This window comes from the organism of the source record quoted next, unplaced genomic scaffold, assembly GCF_019419815.1.
Source record: "Pyrus x bretschneideri cultivar Hongxiangsu unplaced genomic scaffold, Pyrus_bretschneideri_v1 Contig14, whole genome shotgun sequence".
Lineage (NCBI taxonomy): Eukaryota > Viridiplantae > Streptophyta > Magnoliopsida > Rosales > Rosaceae > Pyrus > Pyrus x bretschneideri.
In genome coordinates this window covers 7,560,662-7,571,976 of record NW_025999435.1, presented here as the reverse complement: position 1 = coordinate 7,571,976, position 11,315 = coordinate 7,560,662, and the positions used below count along the sequence as shown (strand labels likewise).

Genomic DNA, 11,315 nt, shown 5'->3' with positions numbered 1-11,315 from the left:
ATTTATCTTTATGTTATTTCTCGTTCTTCCTTCTACTTTAAACCCCATTTATAGATTTTATTTTTAATTTTTATAATCAACCTATATCACAGGTTAATTGTAATTATCTACCTATATGACAGATTCTTTTTTTATAATCAACCTGTCACAGATTAATGTGTCTTGCTTGTAGGTATGTTATGTTGTTTTCTACCTTTTAATTAGGTTTCATATCTCACGTATAGGTATTATATACATTCATATATTTGTTACTTGAGTCAGGGTAGAATGTTTTGCAGATAAATTCATGTTAGTATATTAGTTTTTTTGTTATAAGATATTAAATATATTCTTTTGGAGTTGGAAAATGCATAATATTAGAAAATTTTAATTGATTTTTAATATTTTTAGAAAATATAAAATGAGTATAAAAGAAATAAAAACATATAATTAGATAACTGGACTCATTCCTAAAGACAGTCTACGTTTTTGGACTTGGATCTAAAAGCCCCTTATTTGTTTATGTCCATGGATTATCATTTATTTAGGGTTTTAACCACAAATGGTCCATAAAATTGACCTACTCTATTAAGATGGTCCTTGAAATTAAAAATTAATCAATGTACTCCTTAAAAATAGGCGTTGTCAATCAATGTGTTCCTTTTGTCACAATTGTATTAAAACTTCAGTTATGTGCTTATGTGCCACATACGAAATCCCACAAGTCTAATTAAATATTGCCACGAAGATTAAAAAAATTAAATAATGAAAAAAAACAATTTTATCTTTTTTATAGTTAAAAACTTGAAAAAAAAATTCAAAATTCTTCTGGTGGGGCCATCTGTATTGTGAAAACCCTTCTGACTCGTGCCGTGGCCGGCGAGGCTAAGACGATGTTTTTCTCGTGCGCGGCTTCGGAGTTCGTGGAGTTGTTTGTGGGAAGTGAGGGCGTCGAGAGTGTTGGACTTGTTCGAGAAGGCCAAGTTGAAGGCGTCGTGTATTGTGTTCACTGATGAGATAGATGAGGTGGGTAGGCAGAGAGGCGGGGATGGGCGGCGAGAGGGAAGGCCGGATGTTCTTGGTTCGGCTTTGTTGAGGCCTGGGAGGTTTGACCGACAGGTGACTGTCGCCAAGCCTGATGTTGATGGCAGAGTTTTTTCTTTTATTAAATAGAATCTCCCCGAGAACAACTAGTTCCGATACAATCAAATAATAGGCTCTACAGGCAAAAGACGGTAAGGATCTATCGCAGATGTGAAGGTATCATACTGAATGCCTACATCTACCAGAAAATTTGCTTCACGAAAAGCATGTGCCCACGAGATACACTCAAAGGACCTGGCAATATTCTTGACGTCCTCAATAATATTCAGAAGCCGCCAGGTAACACCGCTCGTGCCCCGAACCGCATCGATCACTAGTTTAGCGTCAGACATTGCACAACCTTAACAATGGTTTTGCCTAGGGATCTAGCGCCAGCAATCACCGGGTCATCGTGTTCATTCCTGACGATGAAGCCAGCCGCCGCGTTCGAATTCCTCACAGAGCCGTCAAAGTTTACCATAATCATTTCCCACATTTAAAGCCAGCGTTACCACTCTAGCCGGATAAGCTTTTGCATAATTGAAACAACTTGGTTTTCTCATCTTCCCAATTTGCGAGCAAATAAGGAGAGCAACAAGGATCTGTTCCAAGCCCCATTTATAATAAAGTGACTTACCTTAGGGCTTAAATGTAGTTGAACTAACTGATCTTCCTGGAGAAGGTTAATGAGAGTGAAACGAAAAACCCAATTATGAGTCCAGAACAAAATGTTCCTCCTATTTTCCATGATCCATTTCATCCCTTCAATAATGGATCTTGCATTCAGAATTCCTTTTCAGGCTGCAGAATGATTCTATCTAACCTTTGCCTCCATAAAGTATTCCCACCTCAAATATTTCTGCTTAAGATTTACTCTACCAGCTTTAAGTTTATTTTTTATTCTTAATATGATATCCTTTGTATTCATAGGATCTTTCTAACATATTCTTAAGTATTTCCCAATCATAGTTTTGTGTTGGATTTGAATAATATTGACAAATATCATTTTAGATCTGACTAGTAGTATTCTTCAAAAAATAGAGGGACGATTTATTAAAATTTATCTTCATTGATGGCAGAGTTTAAATCCTGCAGGTTAGTCACTATGCCCAATATTGGTACAAAATTCTCAATCTTAATAGCATGAAATCCAAATACATATCTACTTTTCGAAAATGATTTTATGTAAATATGTTTTTCATTATACAATCTAAAGAACAGTAGCGTGATGGAATTGTTCTTTTCTTATTCATTCACAGAACTAGGGTTACACTTTTATACACAGATTGCATATCACGATCCTACTATATTGCCTATAATCAAGGCTAACTGGGAGCTAAATAAGAAAGTAAATAACTAAAATTAATTTACAATATTTGACCAATCAATCAGAATCAATCAGAGATCTCTTTCTTAACACTCCTCCTCAAGTTGGAGTGTATGTTGATGACACCCAACTTGCCAAGTAAGGTCTCAAACTTTGTCGAACTTAGTGGCTTGGTGAACAAATCTGCTGGTTGATTTGTTGTTCGTATATAGGCTGTTCGCACCATCCCTCCTTGAATTTTCTCGCGTACTAGGTGACAGTCTATTTCTATATGCTTCGTTCGTTCATGGAATAATGGGTTTGAAGCAATGTGCATGGCGGCTTGATTGTCACAGAATAGTGTAACAGGTTGTGCATGATTCACTCGCAAGTCCTTCAAAATATTCTTAAGCCATGTGACTTCGCAACAAGTAGTAGCCATGGAGCGATATTCTGCCTCTACACTAGAACGAGATACGGTGCTTTGTTTCTTTGTCTTCCAAGAGATAGGTGCTTGTCCAAGAAAGATACAATAACTAGTTACCGATCTTCTTGTGTCTTTACATCGAGCCCAATCAGCGTCACAAAAAGCTTGTAATTGCAATGAACCTGTAGTAGGTAGAAAAATTCCCTGTCCAGGAGCCTGTTTCATGTATCTGAGGACTTTATGTGCTTGCTTCAAGGTGTGGTTGTCGTGGCTTATCCATGAATTGGCTCAACACATGAACCACATATGTTAGGTCCGGCCTTGTAATTGTTAAATAAATTAACCTGCCTACGAGCCGTCTATATGAAGATGGATTATCCAACAGTGTCCCATTTGTTTGCGTAAGGGACAAGTTTTGTTCCATAGGGAACCGTGAGGGTTTTGATCCAAGGAAACCAGCATCATCTAATATTTCCAACTGCATACTTGCGTTGACATAAAGTAATTCCCTTGCTTGATCTTGCAACTTCTATTCCCATAAAATATTTGAGCTGTCCTAAATCCTTTAGTTTGAAATGTTGGGAAAGAAATCGTTTCGTCTCTTCAATCTCTTGAAGGTTATTTCTGCAAGTATTACATCATCAACGTAGACTAGTAATGCCATAAATCTACCTTGATGACTTCGGACAAACAGTGAGTAATCAGACCATGATTGATGGAAACCAGCGCCTTTGAGGCATTAGATAACTTGATAAACCATTGTCTTGAGGCCTGTTTTAAACCATAAAGTGATTTGTGTAGTTGCAAACACGAGTCTCCCCTTTCGTCCGAACCTAGGAGGCAAGGTCATATAGACATCTTGTACAAATCACCTATTCAAGAATGCATTGTTCATGTCGAGTTGGTGGAGATGCCAACCGCGAAGTGCAGCAACATCTCAGAAGGACACGGACAGTGGTGAGCTTGGCAATAGGAGCAAATGTTTCCCGATAATCAATCCCCTCTATTTGATTGTAACCTTTCGCAACAAGGCGAGCTTTGTAGTGCTCGACACTCCCATCAGGTTTGAGCTTCACTTTGTACACCCATTTGCAGCCAATGGGATGTTTGTGAGATGGTAAAGGCACAAGAGTCCAGGTATGATTTGCCTGGAGTGCGGCAATCTCATGTTGCATGGCATCACGCCATTTGGAGTCCTGAACAGCCTGTGAAAAACTAGTAGGTTCCTTGACAAGGGTGAGATTAGTGGTGAAGGTTTTTTGATTAGGAGAGAGGTGTTCATATGATAAATAACGGGAGAGAGAATGGGATGTACCTGACGATTGAACCATGCTCGTGGAAGAGTTGGGAACAACGCGGGAGGGGAGGGTTGCCTCTACGTGAAAATCCTGCAAAAAAGTGAAGGGTTTGGTGGGACGCGTGCTGCGACGAGGGGGGTGGGGACACGAGAAGAAGGGGACGGTAAGGTTGATGGGATGGGTGAAGGGGGAAGTGGGGAAGTAGGTGATGGGGGGTCTAAGATGAGGGGTGAGGAAATAGGAGTCATAATAGGTGAATTAGTTGTGGTTGATGAGGGTGGGCTAGGTTCATTAAGTGGTGGAGTAGAATCAGCAAGGTGATGGGAAAAATCAGGATGAGGGTCCCCTGATATGTATGCGGAATTGGGGGACTCATTAAAGGAGGCCATTGGGGACTGCAACAATGAAGTGGGAGTAGGTGACAAGGTGTGGTGTTGGGCAACAGAAGCTTCATTATCTTGATGGGGAAATTGGTCCTCAAAGAACACAACATCCCGTGAAACAACGACTTTCTTCAGAGTAAGATCAAACAGTCGATAACCCTTTTGGCCATACGGATATCCAAGAAAAACATAACAGTGTTGCCAAGTTTAGAGGGTTTATGTGCGTGTGTGGAAGCAAAACATAAACTGCCAAAAACTCTTAAATGGGAATAGTTAGGTTCTTTATGAAATAATTTTTCATAAGGTGTTTTACCTTGGAGGAGTGGAGTTGGTGTACGATTGATAAGATAGGCTGAAGCAAGTATGGCATCCCCCCAAAAGTGTTTTGGCAGACAGGCATGAAAAAGTAACGCCCTTAGCGACGTTGAGCAAATGTCGATGCTTACGTTCAGCAACACCATTTTGTTATGGTGTGTTGACACAACTAGACTGATGAATAATCCCTTTGAGAGCATAAAAAATCTCAAGTTTAAATTCAGGACCATTGTCACTTCTGATTATTTTGACCTTAGTATTGAATTGAGTTTCAACCATGTGGATAAATTTGACTAAGAGATCTTTTGTGTTAGATTTATGCTTCATCAAATAGACCCATGTAGTATGATCATTGATAATAGTAAGGAAATATTTGGCACCTGAAAGAGAAGGAACCTTATAACCACCCCAGATATCAATATGGAGTAATTCAAAAGCTGATTTACTAGAAATGGTGATCTTGTTTGTTTAGCCAAAGGACAAATTAAACAATTGTTGTTTACACAAGACTTATTATTGAAAAAGGGAAATAACGAAGACACTTTATGAGATGGATGTCCAAGACGTTGGTGCCAAAGATTTGAAGAAACAGTGTGAACAATGTTGAATATTCTTTTCTTCGGTGGATCGAGGTAGTAGAGCCCCTCCCGTTCAATTCTCGTCCCAATCATCTTCCCCGAGCATAAGTCCTGTATGACACAAAAATGTTTAAGGAAAACTGTGACATATAGGGAATCATAGGCTAGTTTACTGATGCATATCAAATTCAACCTAAAAGGTGGCACACACAAGACATTGTCAAGGATGAGATTGGGAGAGAACACTATTTGTCCAATATGAGTGACTTTGACAAATGATCCATTGGGTAGTTCAACAGTGTGGTTTTCAACAGGCTTTGAATTTGTAAGAAAATTAGGGTTACAAACAATGTGGTCCTTAGCACCACTGTCCAGGATCCAGATGTTTTTCGTGCCATTATGAGTGAAAGAAAATGCTTTACCTGAAAGTTCTTCATGAGGAGAGGAATTACCAACTTGATTGACAAAGGATGACTTGTTCTTGTTGAGCATTTGAAGGATTTGCTTGCATTCCTCCTAGGAAAATGGGAAAGTGGGTGTGTCCATCTTTTCATATGTTGTGACTTGATTTCCTTTTGAAGAAAAAGAACGATTTGACTCGATCTCAGCAGAAGCCTTTCTTTTTCGACAGAACTCGAAGGTATGACATTTCCACCCACAAAACGTGCACTTGAGATGTGCACGGCAGTTCTTGGTGGTGTGGTTAGTTTTGTTACACTTTCCACATCGAGTCCCATTGTCGTCTAATGCAGGTTCTCGACTGGAGTTCTTTACCGCAAAAACAGCAGCTTCTGGTTGAGTGTTCTTCCCGCTGGAGACTTCTGCCTGCCGTTCATGTCGAAGGACTAATGCATAGGCCTTATTCACCGTGGGCAGTGGGTCGAGAAAAAGAGTATTGCTTTGAATAGTAGCATATGAGTCATTCAATCCCATAAGGAACTTCATTGTTTTTTGAGTTTCAAAATAGGACGTGATTTCTTTCTTTGTTTCATAATTACATGCTGGGATTGAACACAAGACATCGCGTTCATCCCACAAGCTTTTAAATTTTGTGAAATAAGAACTTACACTCATGTTACCTTGTATGCAATCATGGATTTCATTCTCTACATGAAATAGCTGAACAATATTTACGTGTGAAAATCTCTCTTGCAAGTCAAGCCACATTTGTCGAGCATCTTTGCGGTTGATAACACTCCCTGAAATTTCTCTCGACATGGACCCCAGTAGCCATGTCTTGACCAAGTTGTTGCAGCGGTTCCATTGTTGTAACTCCTCAGGATTGTTTGCACTTGGTTCCTTGATTGTTCCATCAACAAGTCCAAGTTTGTTCTTGACCGTTAAGGCCATGCTCATTGACTGAACCCATGTGCTATAATTATCTTCCATCAATGGTTGTGGTACAAGAATTGCACCAGGTTGGTCCGAGTGATGAAGGAAAAGTGGATGGTTGGGATTTTCCCATTGTGAATGAGAAGTCATGCCTAAGGAGGTTGACTTTGATTCTAACTTGTCACCCATGCCGTGTCAGCTAGGGTTGAATTTTTTTTTTTTTTTTTTTTTTGTTGTGTGTTTTCCCAGATCAGTGCTCTGGTACCATCTAAAGAATAGTAGCATGATGGAATTGTTCTTTTCTTATTCATTCACAGAACTAGGGTTACACTTTTATACACAGATTGCATATCACGATCCTACTCTATTGCCTATAATCAACGCTAACTGGGAGCGAAATAAGAAAGTAAATAACTAAAATTAATTTACAATATTTGACCAATCAATCAGAATCAATCAAAGATCTCTTTCTTAACATACAAAAAAAAAAGGCGTCCCAACCGCGCCGGCAGTGGAGCCAGCTAGAAGGGTCTTCGATCTTCCCGCTACCAGGTGGGCCCACTAGAAGACAAATTTATTTTATTTTATTTTTCCCTTTTTAATATTTTAATTATGCCAAAGATAAAATCGTTTTTTATTTATTTATATTTTTTTATCTATATGAAAATATTTAATTAGACTTGTAAGACCCAGTACGTACACATAAGCAAAGAATAAATAATAGAATTTTTAACAGAATTATGACGGAATGACCATATTAATTTACAACAATCATTTTTAGAACTATATTGATTGGATTTTCAATTTAATAGAGTGAGTGAATTTCAAAAATTATTGATGATGGAAACCTTTTTATTTATTAGTGATCATAAACAAATGGCATTGCGCATGGGGCGGCTATTGAATAATGGTGTATGTGGCCCTCTTTCGGATGAGTCTATCACAATAAATTGTTATATAACAGTGTTGTGCTAGCTAAGTGCCAATTTCATCTAATATTAAATTATCCATACGGACGACTAAATATTATATTAACCCAGTCCTCCTCCCATTCCCAAACGCTGCACAGTAGTACAGTACACAGCAATGGCATTCGATTCCCATTCCCCTTCCAACTATTTGTACTCGCTGTGGTCTCAATCCGATCAAACTTCGCTGACCTTCATCTCCTCCATTTTCCTCGTCTTTCTGTACCTCTGGCTGGTCAAAAAATCCAACAACCCGTACCCACCTCTGCCACCTGGCCCGCGGGCCCTGCCCTTGGTCGGGAACCTCCTCTCCCTCGACCCAGAACTTCACTCCTACTTCACGAGCCTGGCCCAATCCCACGGCCCAATCTTCAAACTCCGCCTCGGCAACACCGTCGGTGTTGTGGTTACCTCCCCTTCCTCCGCTCGCGAGATTCTCAAGGACCATGACGCCACCTTCGCCAACCGCGACGTCCCCGCCGCGGCTCGGGCCGCGACGTACGGGGGAATCGACATCGCGTGGACTCCGTACGGACCGGAGTGGCGGATGTTGAGGAAAGTCTGCATGCTGAAAATGCTCAGTAACACCACTCTCGACACGGTGTATGCGCTCCGGAGGAAACAGCTCCGACAGACCGTCGGGTATTTCTACGATCGGATCGGATCGCGGGTCAACGTTGGGGAGCAGATGTTCCTGAACGCGCTGAATGTTATTACGAGCATGCTGTGGGGCGGAACGGTGGAGGGAGACGAGAGGGCGGGGCTCGGGGCGGAGTTTCGAGAAGTGGTGTCGGAGATGACGGAGCTTTTAGGGAAGCCGAATGTTTCGGACTTTTATCCGGGTTTGGCTCCGTTTGATTTACAGGGGGTGGTGAAACAGATTAGCAGGTTGGTCCGGAGGTTTGATGGGATATTTGAGAAGATAATAGATCAACGGCCGGCGCTTGACAAGGAAGGAGAGAAGGAGGAGAGCAATAAGGATTTTTTAACGTTTTTGTTGAAGTTTAAGGAGGAGGGAGGAGATTCCAAGACGCCTTTCACCATGTCTCATCTCAAAGCTTTGCTTATGGTTAGTAAATTTTTTATTGACTGAATTTGTCGCAAGGTTTTAGTTTTGGTTTTCAATTTTTTTTTTAATTATTATTAACTAAATGTAGATTAATATGTTTATTTTGTATTGCTGACATATTATTTTGTCTACAAATTTGATCTATTTTCACTGAAAACTTGTTTAGTAAATGTTTCTAGAATCGTTTAACTAAAAATGGAAAGTTAAGGTTTGAAAACTATAAAAAATAGCTTTCAGTTTTGAATTTCTGAGTTTTGATTTTCAGTTTTCATTTGGGGTGATCAAACAAGTTTCCAAATAAATTCAAAATAAATAGTTATCACATAATAACTGATTTCTAGTTGGAAGTTTGTGCCTACCCTTCCATGTGGTCCATGAGAATCTCGATGGATTTGTTGTTTGTACTTGATTGATGATTGGCCTGCAATTTGTGAAATTTTATGTAATTTGTCGAACTTATTTCAATAAAAAAACAATTCTAAAAGATTCCAACGTTTTATTGTGTTAGTTTTGGATGTTTTCAATTAATGGGTTTTTTTTTTTTCAGTACATTTTTTCTTGTTGATGAGATTACCGATCCTCATTCCTATATAACTTCCAGCTAATGTGATGAGTATGACAAAATCACGAATGACGTATGATGAGAACATAACATTAAAATAGTAGGTCAGGTGATGGTCACAATTCCGAATGTGGTGTCATGGATGAAGGCTCAAATATGGAGTCAGGAAAATTAATGAAAAGGATTTGAAAACTTTAAGTTGTAACGATAAGGACAAAATAAAAGACAAAGTGAATAGTAACATGATTAATTTTTTAGTGTAAAAATATGATTTTTCGTTAAAATAGTTGTACCAAAAACTTTTCATTAAAATTCTCTATGGAGTCACTAGGAATACTTGTTATAGTTACTCTTCCGTTTGAGAACTATCTTTAGATTAAGATGATGAAGATTCACTAAAATCCCAAATGGTTAGTAGGTGTTCTGGTTTGGTTAGATTGCTCTTTAGTTACAAGTATTTTTCATGAGATAGTCATTCAAGGCTACTGGAGTTGTGACAGTTAAGCTTTGAGATTGAACTTTTAATCACACTTTGACTTCTTAGCATACAACTCGTTGTCCATTAAAAGTCTTAAGTGTATATTTACTTAGTGTGATTTGAATTTGAGACAAAGAAGAAGGATGGAGTGCACAAATTAGTCCAGTAACATAATAATGTGGTATCTTTCTCTACACAGGATATGGTGGTGGGTGGGACTGACACTTCCTCCAACACAACTGAGTTTGCACTAGCTGAAATCATGAACAAGCCAGAGATGATGGAAAAAGCCCAGAAAGAGTTAGAAGATGTAGTTGGCAAACACAACATTGTAGAAGAGTCCCACATCGACAAATTGCCATACTTACAAGCTGTGATGAAAGAAACTTTGCGCTTGCACCCAGCACTACCTTTGTTAATCCCTCATTGCCCAAGTGAAAATTGCATTGTGGGAGGCTACACCATTCCCAAGGGATCTCGGATTTTTGTCAACGTTTGGGCTATACACAGAGACCCTTCGATTTGGGAAAACCCATTGGAGTTCAAGCCAGAGAGGTTCTTGGATAGCAAATGGGACTACAGTGGGAAAAACTTCAACTATTTTCCATTTGGGTCAGGTAGAAGAATGTGTGCTGGGATTGCAATGGCTGAGAGGATGGTGATGCATTCACTTTCTACACTTTTGCATTCTTTTGACTGGAATTTGCCAGAGGGAGAGAAGTTGGATCTTTCTGAGAAATTTGGGATTGTGTTGAAGAAGAAGATTCCTTTGGTTGCCATCCCAACTCCAAGGTTATCAGATCCAGCACTCTATGAGTAAAACAATGCTGCTACCAAATTCCTTGGAATACTTCACTTGTAATAAATGATACTCACTTAGCCCAAAAAGATTTCTTGAAAACCGCATGTTTACGATAATGTTCTCTTGTCAAAATAAAATACGTTGTGTAATCAATTTGACTTTGAATTTATACCAAACTTATGTTCCTCTTTTGATGGTGTAAGAGCATTTGTTATTGAAACCTCAAACTTATCTTCCTCTTTTTACGGTTTTCTTTTCTCGTGATTTGACATGTTTTATTTCTTATGTTCGTCACCATAATCCCGCGCCTTTGTTTGGCCTCATTAACTATCACTAGACTGGATTGGACTATATATTAATGTAATCCTGTTTTTGTTAAGTGCAGGGACTAAGTTAAATGAGACTAAAGGGAACAAGCGTGGAAAAACTCTCTCGCTGGCGAGGCCTATCAAGAACCAGGGGATTTGCGATGACTAACTACCTCTCGTCTCTCTCTGCTATATGTTTTCACAAACCAAGGCATCATTGTTCCCCCTTTGCCAATTATCTCTCCCTTTCCTCCTCTCTCCTATCTTTCTTTTTTTTTGCTTTTTTTTTGCTTCGCCGAGATTTGATTCTCCTTAATCTGATTTGGTTGGCGCCCAATAATCCCATTCAATGAGTTCGTTCACCCTACAAGGGCCACCTAGATTTTAACGTCTCAAAAATCGCCCTATCGAATCTTTGGTACTCGGA

The 11,315-nt window shown here is 39.3% G+C and overlaps 1 protein-coding gene across 1 annotated transcript; it reads left to right on the top strand.

The window, feature by feature from the left end:
* The first annotated feature begins 7,706 nt into the window (after nucleotides 1-7,706).
* LOC125475281 (flavonoid 3'-monooxygenase CYP75B137-like) lies at nucleotides 7,707-10,818 on the top strand. Its single transcript, XM_048579976.1, has 2 exons — nucleotides 7,707-8,738; nucleotides 9,978-10,818. Exons 1-2 carry the CDS (start codon nucleotides 7,788-7,790, stop codon nucleotides 10,596-10,598), a joined length of 1,572 nt encoding a protein of 523 aa, XP_048435933.1. The 5' UTR covers nucleotides 7,707-7,787; the 3' UTR covers nucleotides 10,599-10,818.
* The last annotated feature ends 497 nt before the right edge of the window (nucleotides 10,819-11,315 follow it).

Bases quoted from the DNA above. Each gene is read 5' to 3' on its own strand.
- LOC125475281 (XM_048579976.1), top strand. From the start codon at position 7,788: ATGGCATTCGATTCCCATTCCCCTTCCAACTATTTGTACTCGCTGTGG. The intron at 8,739-9,977 runs GTTAGTAAATTT...TTCTCTACACAG, and splicing joins ATCTCAAAGCTTTGCTTATG to GATATGGTGGTGGGTGGGAC.